Raw genomic sequence first — 15,721 nt, forward strand, 5'->3', positions numbered from 1 at the left:
AGTTGTAAGTAATAATAAGTTAATAACTTTTATTTTTCTTGTTTTTGAAAGCTTTGTAATGGGCACTTTGTAATTTTTGTTGTGATTTGTTGTTTTTTTTTTAACTTTTATTCAGGAACTAGAAAAGCTATTGGAAATCTTACAAATGACTCATGAATTCTTGTCACGGGATCTCACTATAGATTCTTTCAGTATTATGCTAAGTGAGATGATGGAAAACGTCTCTCTTGTTTCTTACTCAAGTCGACTTGCTTCTCAGGTTTAAATTCATCATCATCGCCGTCATCATCATCATAATTATTATTGTTATATTAATAAAATGTCTTGTGCTGTTACATATTTCACTTATCTTTCTCTTTGTTACAGTCAGTGATTGATAACTAGTTCCTTTAGACCTTTTTAATGTTAATTACCTTTATGCTATGCATATTACTTTATCCAATGTTAAGAAGGGTAACTTTGTCTTTTTCTAGATTTGGACGGAGATGCAAAATGATTTTTTACCAAACTTCATCCTATGTAACACAACTCAACGCTTTGTTAGATCATCAAAAGTACCATCTGCTCCTGTTCAGAAACCATCAGTTCCATATGCCAAACCAAACTTCTACTGTGGAACTCCAGTAAGAAGTTTAATCACTACATAAAACCATCACCATATTGATTTATTTTTCATTTTACTTACTGTTATCTTATTAATTTGCGGGATTGTAGGAGTTAAACTCAGCACACCAAAGCTTTGCTCGATTACATAGTGGGTTCTTTGGTTTACCTCATATGTTCTCCATTGTGCGGCTTCTTGGTACCAGATCACTGCCATGGCTTATTCGAGCCTTACTGGATCATATTTCAACTAAGGTGTTTACAAATTGTAGTTAATACTTTTAAATATTTTGGACTAGGGGTGTGCACGGGTTGGTTTGGGCTTAATCTAAACCAAAAACCGAAATTCGGTTTTTGGGTTTTTGATAACCATTCGTTTTTTTTTTGGTTTGCCAATTGGGCTTGATTTATGGGTCATTGGGCCGAAAAGAAAAGGCCCAAAATAATGAATTTGTGCCTAAAATATTTTGATGGTTAATTGATTGTTACACATTTAGGTCTGAAAATTTTGCCCCTGAAACTCTCTTGTTAATTAGCAATTAATTATTACACATTTAAGCCTAATTTATTTGGGCTACAACATTTATTAATTTTTTTATGTTGCTCAACAATCAAAAATAAAAATTACAATTCATAAATTTTCGTAACAAAAGTTGGTTGTTCCGGGTTTTATGGTTTTGGTTTGTTTTTTCGGTTTTCGGTACATGCAAAATGAAACCAAACTGGAAATTCAGTTTTTAAAAAAACATAACACCGTCAGTTATTTAGGTACGGTCGGCTATTTTTGTTTCATGCACACCCCTGGTTTGGACTAATAAGGATATGGTAAAAGCAGGGGTTTGAAAATAACCGAAGACCAAAAAAATCTGAAAACTGAACCGTATCCGTGACAAAAAAATTCGATCTGAATTGCGAATTCTGTTGTCGTATCGGTTACTGGATATACAAAATTTTGAATTTGGTTTGTTTGGTTAAACCGAATTAGCCGAATACTATGTTTTTTTATGGTTTGCTGCAACTAATTCAGATAACAACCCTTGAGCCAATGATAACTGGATTGCAAGAAGCACTTCCAAAGTCTATCGGTTTGCTCCCATTTGATGGTGGCGTAACAGGTGTATAATTTATAAACAGTTAATGCTTTAAATATGATAATAAAAAAAAAGCTATTTTGGAAATTTTGTAGTGGGAGCCATCTGAAGTATTTATTCTTTATTCAGGGTGTATGAGGCTTGTGAAAGAACTTCTTAAGTGGCAATCCAAAACCGAACTCAAAACCGAGATTTTACACGGGATTAAGGAAGTTGGAAGTGCTCTATATTGGATGGGTCTGCTCGATATCGTTTTGGTGAGCTGTCATTTTCTTAACATCTAATAACTACTTTTTATTTATTTACAGTAACAAATTTGCATAAATAAATATTGATGTTTAACAGAGAGAAGTTGACACAACTCAGTTCATGCAAGTAGCCTCATGGTTAGGGCTAATACCTGGTACCGATGGTCAAATCCTACAATCACAAGAAGACGGAAATACCCCTGTAGTCACTCTCTTTAAATCAGCCACTGCTGCTATTGTTTCAAGCAACCGTGTAAATCCCGCACCCTTTTACACAATGTCAAAACAAGCGGAAGCTGCTGGTATGCTAACAACACACAATCTCTAATAATCTTATTACAGAATTTGAGTGTTTTTTGGTTGCAGATTTATTGTACAAGGCCAACTTAAATACTGGAAGTGTGCTTGAATATGCACTTGCCTTCACGAGTGCTGCACTTGATAAATATTGCACTAAATGGAGTGCTGCACCGAAGACGGGTTTTATTGATATTACAACATCAAAGGATTTTTATCGAATTTTTAGTGGTCTTCAAATAGTAAGTGGCCATCGGTGTGCATGAAACCAAAATAACCGAAAAAAGTGAACCGAAATAATCGAACCTAAATGAAAACCGATGGTTTGGTTTTATGTTTTCATAAAACCGATCCTTCGGTTTGGTTTCGGTTTTGCAAGTAATTAAAACCGAAAAAAACCGTATTTATTGATTTTCAGTTTTTATTTGAGTTTTAAGTAATTTATAATAATTTAATAGATAATGTAACCTAAATATTAGTCCAAAAGTATAATAATCAATTAATTATTAATTAACAAAAATAAAATTAGCCCAAAATTTGAATCTTTGGCCAAATTTGTTTTTTGCCCCCAATATTTAAAGCCCAAATGACAAAATCTAAACCCGGACCGAACCGAATTTATTTATTTTTATTTTTAATTATTGATTTGCGTTTTTAATTTTCAGCTTTAAATAATTTATAAGAATTTAATAAATAGTGTAACCTAAATATTTTAGGCTTTTAGTCTAGATGTATGATCAGTAAGTTAATACTTAAACAAAATGAGTTAGCCCAAATGACAAAGTTGAAGAAACTGAACCTAAACCGAAAACCGAAAAACCAAAACCAAATGATTGGGCAATGAGTCAAAATGGGTGGGTCACTTTTTGTCAAGGATTTGTTTATTTTAATATATGACTTGTTTCCTATTAAGCTAATTTTTTAATTGTATTAGTATTAAATGTTTAATTGCAGGAATACTTGGAAGATTGTATGCAAGCACCTCCAAACAACCATGAAATGTTGGGGGATTCGGTGGCATGGGGCGGTTGCACAATAATCTACTTGCTTGGTCAACAACTCCATTTTGAGCTCTTTGACTTCTCTTATCAAGTTTTGAATATTGCCGAAGTTGATAGTGCCACAACCGGACCGTCAAACAAGAGTCCTCACTTATCTCAGGTTCTGATATGGCGATAACTTTTTTTTAAAACGTTAATTATCACAAGTATAATATCTACTTGCATCAATCTAAGCTTGTTGGCTCGTGTTGATTCTATTTATTCTACATGTTTGTATGAATATTATTTTCGTCAACACACTTATATTTATCTACAGGGATGGGAAGTGCTACTAGAAGCTATGAAGAAAGCGAGACGTTTGAACAATCACGTGTTTTCAATGTTGAAGGCTCGGTGCCCTCTTGAAGACAAGCAAGCGTGTGCCATTAAGCAAAGCGGGGCCCCTCTTCACCGAATCAAATTTGAAAACACCGTATCTGCCTTTGAAACGCTTCCACAAAAGTGTTCTTGATCGTGAACCAAAATGCTGCCGCTACATCGCACTTTGAAGACAATCATGAATGAACTTTTAGATATGAATGTAGGAATGCCTTGATATGCAGGTATATGTGGTTAATATTCAGTTTGTGTGGCCGGAGGATATTGAAAGTTGCTGAGGTTTGGCAAGACGCGTGGTCTGTGTTGTGATTGTTGAATGCATACTAATATACTATCATTACTATGACAGTTTAGTTTAATGTGCACGCTTATATACGTTTTGTGTTTTTGATCAAACGAGCCTTCGTGGTTTTGGTTAAACGGGTGCAGACTTTATAACTTACTAATGTAAACTCTTTCATCTACAATCAAAATTTCCAGCGTTTGGTGCAACCACCGTTGTGTCTCGAATACCTAATCACGATTTCTGGTAGATTAGTTGACGGAAAAAGATATCAAAGCGAACGCCGTGAAAGCAATCGGTTCTGGATCTGATTAGTTGCTTCGAACATCAGTCTCTCGATCCCACTGTCTGTCACTTTCTCCGACAAGGAAAAGTTATTATTACTAGATCTAAATCGTGATTCTAGCTCCAAATATTTCTGCCGCGTTCTGATCGACGATTGATTGATTGAATCTACCTTCACAAACCGTAGAAGCTTCTTGAGATCGAAATTGTGTGATGGCTTCAGATTGTTAAAACCACAAACGCATTTGCATTTCTTTTGTAATCTACTCAATTTCCAGTTATTTACGTTTTAATTTGAATTGTGTGTTTTATTTACATGATTGATGTTTGCGTTTTTTATTCTACCTGGTAGGGGTGCTTGAACAGTGAATGCAAGTGGGTATGTGGAAGGAACCACAATAGTGTAAAGTGATCTGAAAAGTGAAACGAGTCTCTGTACCGAATAAAGAAAGAAATATCAAAATGTTATGGCAGAATCAAGATTTACCCATCCAGATCTTCTAAGCAAGTGAATGAGCACTTTGTCAAACTTATTGATAATGTGTTATACTACATGACCATCAAATAGTTAATCTTGTCTAGAGAAAAAGTTAAATCTTTTGTAGTATAAATACTAGCTAAATGTAAAAGAGAAAAAACACCTCACACATACACATTCATAAGTGATACATTTTATTACTTTCTCTCTTTGCTAAATTTTCTAAATTTCTCAAGTTTTAGCACTAATCTTGTGTTAATTCTTGTTAAATCATAACACGTTATCAGCACGAGCTGCTTGTATCATAGTCAAGAAAGGTGTTAGGCACAAAGGTATCCACATAAACATCATAAACACTTCTTTAATTTTATACATTATATATATATATATATATAGGAAGAGGATCAAGAGAAAACTCATCTTTAGAAATAAAACTTAAAAACTCCTAAAAACTTCTAAAGAATTATTTTTAATTAAAAATAAAAAAATATTTTCAAAATTCTGTTTTAGCCATTATTCTTATATTTCACTCGAAAAATATAAAAAAATAAATAAAAAAAACCGCTGTAATGCACATACGTATTACTGTGCGATACCGTTGTATTACACATGTGTATTACTATGTATTTTTTAGTTTAATAGTGTTTTATTGCATATATTCAATATTTGTGTATTGTATATGTATAGTAGTGTTGTATTATATGAAAAAAATAATAATAATAAAATAAAAGTCGATGTGGTGCACATGTGCGTTAATGTTGTATTACACATACGTACTAATGTGTATTCGATGTGTGTATTAGTCTTATATTGCATATATATATATATATATAATAGTGTATATCAAATATGTGCAATAGTGTTGTATTATATGCAATACAAACACTTTTGCATATATGCAATGCACACTATTACACATGCGCACTATACCGACGAGGTAACCGACAAGTTTTTTTTTGAACCAATAACAACATATAAGAATAATGGAAAAAAAAAACTTCAAAAAAAAAATTTTAAAAAAAGTTAAAAATAGTTTTTTAGAAGTTTTTAAGTTTTCTCTTTAAAAGGAGTTTTCATTGGAACCCACATACATATATAAAGTAAAACAATAATAAGTATAAAGAATGTTATTAAAATTTGACAATGAAACTACTAACAATCTAACTTTTATTCATGCATCTAACATTTAATTAAGCATCTAACTTTTAGTAACTTTTATTTACGCATCTAACTTTTCATTATGCATCTAACTTTTACTTTCATCGCAACTAACTTTTATTTATACATACACGCTAATATTTCAGTTAGAGCTTACATTTATTTATGTTTAATAACATTTTTATTCTTATTATTGTGCGTACTAATTATATACTTTATAAAATAAACTTCATTTAATATCTTATTTACTATCTTACTTTAAAATAATTTATATATATATATATATATATATATATATATATATATATAATCGTTATGTAACGGCTATAACGGTAATATAACCGTTATTAAACGGGTATAAAATTACCCTATAAATTTCTAATTTTCAATCTCATTTCTTTCACCATAAACACTCTTCAACTCAAGATTACTCAAGATAATTTTCAAGAAATGATCCATCCGGTTTTGGTGTTAACCACCATAATGTTGATAATATTATTGTTCTTAATTTATAATCTCTCACATAAGAAGTTTGTTTTATTCATTTTCTTTTATCTATTTCTAGCTCTACCTTTGTATTTTCTTTCAATTTTAATAAGTATGTAATCCTAATGTTTATCTTTTTTGTGTTTAGTAATAAAATGACAAACATCGAAAAACTTGAATTTCCGGCTCTTAACATCAGCGGAGATAATTATATGCCATGGACGACACATGTTAAACGACATCTCAAATCAATGGGTGTTTTGAAAATGATAATGGAGGCATGGGCGGATCCAGCATACAAACGGGTGGTTCCCCGGAACCACCCGAGTTTCGAAATAATAGTGTACGGATATATAGAAGACGCGTAGGAACCACCTTATAAATTAAGAGGGAACCACCTAAAAAAAATTCCTGGATCCGCCACTGAATGGAGGGAAATAATTGCAAAGAAAAAAACAAGGCAAAAGCCGATGTCTTCCTCCACAAACACATTGACGAGATGTTACAATTTGATTATTCAAATTGTGAGGATCCACACGCTTTGTGAAAAGATTTAAAAAGCAGATTTGACCATCAAAGGGAAGTTCTACTTCCCACTGCTAGAGATGAATGGAACAATCTTAGGTTCCAAGATTTCAAAAAAGTAAATGAGTAAACCTCTGCTTTGTTCAGAATATGCTCAACGCCCCGATTTTGTGGGCAAACTGTTACTGAGGAAGACATGTTGGAGAAAACTTTCTCCACATTTCATGCATCAAATATAAATTTGTAACAACAATATAGGTTGCAAAATTTTAAAAGATATTCCGATCTAAATTCATTTCTCCTTGTAGCAGAAAAGATTAACGAGATTTTAATGAAAAATCATCAATCTCGTCCCACTGGATCACTAGCAATCCCAGAAGCAAATTTTGTTATTAATAATGATACTAAAGACTCTGGGAAAAAGTGGGTACAAGGCCGTGGTCGTGGTCATTTTGATAAAAGCCACTTTAATGGTCGAAACCGTCTTTTCAAAGGTAATAATAATTACCGAGGCAATTTTCATGGCCGTGGACGTGATCGTGGTCGTGGTCGTGGTCGAAATCAAAGAACTACCAATTATCACATTCCACAAAATAACAATTCCAACCAACACAATAAATGGAATGAATCTGGTAGGTCCGAAAACAATGGCACTTCATGTTTTAGATGTGGAAGTACAAACCACTGTTCAAAGGCTTGTCGCACAGCTCCGCATCTATGTGAGCTTTACCAAGCCTCTCTCAAAAGAAAAGAGAAGGAAGTGAACCATGTGGATAAATTTGATGATCTCAATGTTGAGCTGAACACTGTAGACTTTGATGTGGAACTCTGAAACAAATGCTGCTTGACCACAATAATTATATGCAACAACTAAGTGTGTTCCCCACTATCGTTAATTATGTGTTTTCCTTCATGTACTGTTTGTTTTTCGATTAAATAAAGTTTTAATTAAAATATCATAATGTCTTCGTTATGCACTTACTATTTTATTAATACTTTCAAGATTAAAATGAATATCAGTGGAGCACAAGATCAAATAAATGAAGAAGATAGATGTATAGCAGATAGTGGAGCCACGCATACTATACTTAAATCGAAAAAATATTTTTATGAAATGAAACTAACAAAAGGGATCGTGAATACAATATCAGGTCCTACAAATTTGATAGAAGGAGTGGGAAAAGCTAATTAGCATTACCAAATGGTACAAAGCTCATAATAGAAAATGCTTTATTTTCCCCAAAATCAACAAGAAATTTGTTGAGTTTCAAAAACATATATCATAATGGATATGATACTCAGTCAAGTACTGTTGGTAATGAAAAATATTTGCATATCATAAGCAAAGATCAGATATTGGAAAAACTGCCAATGCTCCATTCTGGCTTACACTATACACATATTAATGTGCCTCAGGCACATATGGCAGTCAAAGAAAAGTTTTATGATCCTGAGACATTTAATTTATGGCATGACCGATTAGGCCATCCAGGATCTACAATGATGAAAAGAATAATTGAAAATACTCATGGGCATCCATTGAAATATCAAAAGATTCCACAATCGGATAAAATTCCTGTGTGTACATCTTGTTATCTTGGAAAATTAATTACAAGGCATTCGTCTGTAAAAGTTGAAAAGGAATCACCTGTATTTCTTGAAAGAATTCAAGGAGATATATGTGAACCAATTCATCCAGCATCTGGACCATTTAGATACTTCATGGTTTTAATAGACGCATCAAGTAGATGGTCTCATGTCTCTTTGTTATTAACTCGTAATATAACTTCTGCTAAATTTCTTACACAAATTATTCAATTACGAGCGCATTCCCCTGATTACACCATTAAAAGGGTGAGACTTGACAATGTTGGTGAATTTACATCACATGCTTTTAACGATTATTGCATGTCTATGGGAATTATAGTCGAACACCCCGTTGCTCATGTACACACAAAAATGGCTTAGCTGAATCATTGATTAAACATCTACAGTTAATAGCTAGACCATTAATAATGAGACAAAACTTCCTGTGTCTGTTTGGGGTCATGCAATTTTACATGCTGGTTCATTAATTCGTGTGAGACCAAGTGCAAATCATAAATACTCTCCCCTACAACTTGCGTCTGGCCAACAACCTGATGTATCCCATTAATAAGAAATTTTGGATGTGCAGTGTATGTTCCTATTGCACCACCACAACGCACAAAAAATGGGACCTCAAAAAAGGTTGGGAATATATGTTGAGTATGAATCCGCTTCCATCATAAGATATCTTGAACCTTTAACGGGTGATGTATTTACAACACGTTTTGCTGATTGCTGTTTTAATGAGGTATTTTTCCCTACATTAGGGGGAGAAAAAAAAACAAGAAAATGATGTCTCATGGTATGTACCTACATTGTTACATCTTGATCCAAGGACTAAACAATGTGAGACAGAGGTTCAAAAAATAATGCACCTACAAGAAATTGTAAATCAATTGCCTGATGCATTTACTGATACAAACAGAGTTACTAAATCTCATATACCAGATGCTAATGCCCCAGCTCGAGTTGAGATTCCAAATAATCAAGTAGATAACAAAATGGCTCATGAATCTCAGAAACGTTTGAAACGTGGAAGACCAATCTGTTCAAAGGATAAAAATCCTCGAAAGAAAAAAACTCTTGAAAAGGAAGTTAATCACAAAGTGAATGATCCTGATGAAACATTGAATACTAAAACCTCCTATGAGGAGGATGTTGATGATAATAAAGAAATATCAATAAACTATGGTCAGACACATATCTTGTGGAATCAAGATGAAATGGAAAATATTGATGAAATATTTTCTTATTCTGTAGCAAGTGACATCATGAGTGGAGATGATGATCCTGAGCCAAAATCTGTTAATGATTGTTAAAATAGACATGATTGGGATAAATGGAAAGGCACTATGCAAGCTGAATTAGATTCACTTAACAAACGAAAGGTTTTTGGACCTATTGATATTACACCAAAGGTTGTAAGGCCAATAGGGTACAAATGGGTTTTTGTACGAAAACGAAATGAGAAAAATGAAGTTATAAGATACAAAGCTAGACTTGTAGCTCAAGGTTTTTCTCAAAGGCCAGGGATTGATTATGAGGAAACATATTCCCCTGTTATGGATGGAATAACCTTTAGATATTTAATCAGCTTAGCAGTCTCTAAAAATTTAGAGATGCGTCTTATGGACGTTGTCACAACTTACTTGTATGGATCACTAGATAGTGACATATATATGACAATTCCTGATGGATTTAAACTCCTCGAAGCATTAAGCTCAAAGCCTAAGGAAATGTATTCCATCAAGTTACAAAGATCCTTGTAAGGACAAAAACAATCTGAAGGATGTGGTATAATCGTTTGAGTGATTATTTGATAAGTAAATGATACACAAATAATCTTATTTGTCCATGCGTCTTTATTAAGAAGACAACATCAAGATATGTGATCATAGCTGTGTATGTTGATGATCTAAATATAATTGGAACGCAAAAAGACATCAATGAATAAATTGCTCTTTTAAAGAAAGAGTTTGAAATGAAAGACCTTGGAAAAACAAAATATTGTCTTGGTTTACAGATTGAGCATATACATAATGGCATACTTGTGCATCAGTCAACTTATACTGAGAAAATTTTAAAGCATTTCAATATGGACAAAGCAAATCCTTTAAGCACCCCGATAGTTGTTAGATCACTCAATGTTGACAATGACCCATTTTGTCCTTGCGAAGATAATGAAGAGATTCTTGGTCCAGAGATACCATATCTCAGTGCAATTGGAGCTTCTATGTATCTTACTAACTGTACAAGACCTGACATTTCTTTTGCAGTTAATTTGTTAGCAAGATTTAGTTCAGCCACTACTAAAAGGCACTGGAACGGGATTAAACACATTTTTCGATACCTTCGTGGTACTGTTGATTTAGGATTGTTTTATCCTAACGATTTAAAAGAAGGGTTAGTTGGTTATGCAAATGCAGCTTATTTGTCTGATCCCCATAAAGCAAAATCTCAAACTGGATACATATTTAAGAATGGAGGAGCTGCGATTTCATGGCGTTCACAAAAGCAAACACTTGTTGCAGCATCTTCAAATCATGCTGAAGTCATTGCACTGCATGAATCTTCAAGAGAATGCGTATGGTTAAGATCTATGTCACGACACATATTGATCTCTAGTGGACTAGAGAAAGATCGAAGTCCAACTCCTATTTATGAAGATAACGCAGCTTGTGTCTCGCAGATGAAGGAAGGGTATATCAAAAGTGACAGAACAAAGCATATACCACCAAGATACTTTGAGTATACTCGGGACCTTATTAAAGACAATCAGGTTGAGATGAGATATGTCCAATCCAGCAACAACTCAGCTGATCTCTTCACAAAAGCACTTCCCACAGCAACATTTCGGAAACACGTTCATGACATTGGCATGCGCCATGTACAGAGGATGTAACACCTTATATGTTGTAACTTGAGGGGGAGCTACAAACTGCACTCTTTTTCCCTTAGCTAAGGTTTTTACCCATTGGGTTTTTCTTTAGCAAGGTTTTTAACGAGACAGTACTTCAAGACCCCAAAATTTGCAAAGTGTCATCCAAGGGGGAGTGTTATGACTTATGAATATCTATTTCACAATAAAGATTTACCCATCTAGATCTTCCAAGCACGTGGATAAGCACTTTGTCAAACTTATTAATAATGTGCCATACTACATGACCATCAAATAGTTAATCTTGTCTAGAGAAAAAGCTAATCTTTTGTAGTATATATACTAGCTCAATGTAAAGGAGAAAATGCACCTCATACATACGCATTCATAAGTGATACATTTCACTACTTTCTCTCTTTACTAAAGTTTCTAAATTTCTCAAGTTTTAGCACTAATCTTGTGTTAATTCTTGTTAAATCATAACACAAAATTTCTAGAATTGTGTTTTTGCATTATCATACTAGCTTTTGAACCAGTGTATTACACGGGATTTGTCAAATAAGTAAAATTCGGGTATTTAACCATACATAATTTAGAGTTTTTCTTTGGAATTTATAGATTAATTATAATATTATATCACACACACTTCAAATATTTTATATTTAAATTTTACATTTTCTTAAGATTGAAATAATGTTTTTGGATGGCATAAAACCAAATATTGGTAAACAGAGTTTTACAAATTGTAAAATTATAAATATTGCATTTAATCAACGAAATTTGAAGTACACACATAATTAAATATATATTATAAAGATAGGTCGCTTATTATTATATGATAATGGTTTGTAAATCATTGTTTAACTAATTTAGTAATTCACCATTTGATTTGAAACTTACTATAGATATTCAATAGTTATATATTATTTTTTAAAAAATAATGGTCGAACTTTCTATATTTAATAGTAAAGTTAGATGTAACGGATTAAAAAATTTAGTGTAATATAAATTACATTAACTACCTTTTTTTTCATATATGTTACAACTAATGGGTCATACCAGTTAAACTTATGACCTATGGATAATATAGATTGAGGATAATAGAGATTAGAAAATAAGAGGAAAATTGAAGTTATGATTGAATGTTGTTAAGATGTATCATGCTCATTATTTTTGTTTATTAGCATATGTAGATTTCTTTTGTTGAAATTGATTATCTCATAAATATTTATGAAATTCAAAAAATGAACTGACGTTTCGGAAAAACAAACATCTCGAATTCATAATTTTTTAGCAAAAAACCTGAATTGATCATGTTTTAATGTTTAAAAGTTTTTTTTTAGAATAATTATGTTTAGAAACTAAATTAAAAATTCAAAACTAAATCATCACATTAATTGGAAATTTAAGTTAAATAGCATAATTGATAAAAACTTTATATATATATGAAGCGAAAAGCATTGTATAATTCAAACTGAATTCACAAGTCTTATTGTTAAAAAAATGCTAAATTATTTAATGAAAAGTAATATAAGATATACATGGGCATAATTGTATTTTAGATTAGGGGTGTGCATGGGTCGGCTTGGGGCAGTTTGAGCCAAACCCATAACCATAACCGATATGTTGGTTAACGGATAACCATAACCGACACGTTATGACGGTTTTGGTTAATCGGTTTTGTAGGTTATAATGAGTCGGTTAACTATAACCAAAACAATGTAACTGGGCCTAAAAGTTTGGTGCAAATTATTACAAAAGAACTATATGACATAATCTAACAAAGTATATGATCCATAACAGTAATACCAAATATTCAAAAAAAGAATAACATTATATAATCTAACAATGAAATTCAACTTAAGTTGATAAAAACGTTGAATCAAAAACATCAAAATGATATAGTCCAACATGTTTGGTGGAAGTTAATCCCAAACATATTGTTGGTTAAATAAATGGGTCGGTTCGGTTATATCGGTTTTGGAATTATCTTTAACCAAAATCGACCCGTATTTTGCGGTTTTAAAAAAACCCACTGATGTCGGTTATCGGCTAAAATGGGTTCGGTTATGTCGGTTATGATTCGGTTTAACGGTTATGGCAGTTAATTTGCTCACCCCTATTTTAGATATTAAATTGTTGTATATTGTCATTAATGTGTGCAAAATATGTTGAAATTTATTGAAAATTTTGTAACTCATGGCCCAAATAAATTTTCACCCATGACTCATAAATAGCATTGATTAAGAAGAAGAGAGATTAGAAGATTAAGAGGGAATTATATACTACGATTGAATGTGATTAGAACAACTAAACATCATTATTTTTGTTTATATTAGTATAGTAAGATTTAATGATAATTATTCCGAGAGTAATGGTTGTTTAAATGGAAAAACAATAAATAAACACTATATTAAAAGTTTAAAGTACAATATAAAAAACACTATGGTAAAATCATTCTTAAAACACAATTTATAAAACACAATAGTCAAAACTTATAACACAATCTATAAAGACCCATTAGTTTTTTTTATATATATATATATAGCAAAATGATATTCATATTTAAGAAAACAAAACGCTTGTTATTATGGAGATTTTTTTTATTAAAAAATGTCATACAAAAAAGTTATATATGTTTTAAAATAATAGAGGAATTAACATGTGACTTGCATGTAGAAAAAAAAGTCAATAAATGTGTGTGATTACTTTTTTGCCCTTCTCTCTTATTTCATACTTAATTTTCTCTTAAACTAATCTTAACCATCTAATTTTAATACTTAATTTTCTCTCAAAACTAATCTTAGCCATCTAATTTTAAAAATCAATGGACCAGATGCTTTCATATCTTTCTCAAAAAAAAATCATAATTTTTATTTTAACCTAATCATGCATGGAACCATTGACTATTAATCCACAAACATCTTTATTATTATTATTTTTTTGAACAAATGAAGGATTTGACTAAAATAACTGTCGTCATACCAAGATGTTATGACAAGGATGATACATCTAAAACAAGTTCACTTTAAATTTACTTCGATCATTCTGTCATATCAAATTAAATTTTGGACAAGTTGAATTTTGTTCTTTTTATAATAAAAGAAACAAAAATCTTTACTCTTTTTTTAAATGACCATTTTGATTATCGATGGGGTCACTTAATAATCTTCATTCCACCCTTAGGAAGGTGGGGGTGGTTTAAAAACCATCACTTGCTCCCACCAATCACGGTGTGCCACCTCACCCCACCACTAGTGATGGAATTTTGGTGGGGGTGGTGGTGTGGTGTGGTGTGATGGAATTTTTTTTTGATATTTTTTTACAACTTAAAAATTAAAAACAATAGTAAATTAAAAAAAATAAAAGTTACATTAAACAATCTACTCCTCGTCCGAATTCGGAAATTCCAAACCTAAAGAACCTATAAGTTTAACTAGATCATATCTCAACCGATGGTGAATATCTTCGTTCCGCAAGTTTAATTGCACGTTCTCAGGAACGGGAACTTGAGTAGGAGATCCGGCACTCAATCTGGAGAAATTGCACGTCCGTCTTCTTTTATTAGCATATTGTGCAATATGATGCATGCATATAATATGCTAGAGATCATTGGTTTTTTCATTGCACGAACCGGTCGACTAAGTATGCACCATCTATCCTTTAAGACACCGAAAGCTCTCTCGACACTTGCAACTTCTTGAACGCCTTTTCCTTGACCTCGACAGGAAACGAAAAGGCTTTCACAAAAACAGACCATGCCGGGTAGATACCATCGACAAGAAAGTAGCCACGTCTGTAATATCTCCCGTTGACAAAATACGGACAGAAGGGTGCGGTACCATCTATCACGCTTTGAAACAACGGTGATGTGTATAGAACACTGATGTCGTTGTTTGAGCCAGGAACACCAAAATAAGAATGTCAAATCCATAAATCATTTGACGCAACCGCTTCAAGTACGATAGTCGGTCGTTTGATATCACCCCTAACATACGCCCCTCGAAACTCCCGTGGACAATTCCTCCATTCGATATGTGTACAGTCGATGCTACCGAGCATCCCTGGAAAATGCCATCTAGCCTCATGCGCGGCGTAAAGACGTGTAATGTCGTGTCCAGTTGGTTTTCGTAGAAACTCTTTGCCATACAATTTAATAATCGCGTTACAAAAGAATTGCAGACATTCACGTGAAGTTCTCTGAGACATTTGTAAGTATTCATCGAATTGATCGGGTGGGTTACCTGTCGCTAATTGACGAATAGCGGATGTGCATTTTTGAAGCGCCGTAAAACTTCGTTTGCCCCTCGCATTGTAAGATTCTTGAAACCATTCTTCGCTTGCTTCGACGTCCGCTACAATCTTTAAAAATAAAGATTTCGGCAAACGAAACCGATCCCTGAACGTCTCGTCATTGTATTTC

The 15,721-nt window shown here is 32.7% G+C and overlaps 1 protein-coding gene across 1 annotated transcript; it reads left to right on the forward strand.

Moving 5' to 3' along the window:
• The first annotated feature begins 103 nt into the window (after positions 1–103).
• On the forward strand, positions 104–3,767 carry LOC143547908 (protein PIR-like). The gene is made up of 9 exons (XM_077039209.1): positions 104–259; positions 474–623; positions 715–858; positions 1,631–1,718; positions 1,824–1,951; positions 2,040–2,244; positions 2,309–2,481; positions 3,194–3,400; positions 3,557–3,767. Exons 1-9 carry the CDS (start codon positions 146–148, stop codon positions 3,749–3,751), a joined length of 1,404 nt encoding a protein of 467 aa, XP_076895324.1. The 5' UTR covers positions 104–145; the 3' UTR covers positions 3,752–3,767.
• The last annotated feature ends 11,954 nt before the right edge of the window (positions 3,768–15,721 follow it).

This window comes from Bidens hawaiensis, unplaced genomic scaffold (assembly GCF_021521415.1).
Source record: "Bidens hawaiensis isolate Kalapana, Puna unplaced genomic scaffold, B.hawaiensis_p1.1 tig00014893_1, whole genome shotgun sequence".
Taxonomy (NCBI): domain Eukaryota; kingdom Viridiplantae; phylum Streptophyta; class Magnoliopsida; order Asterales; family Asteraceae; genus Bidens; species Bidens hawaiensis.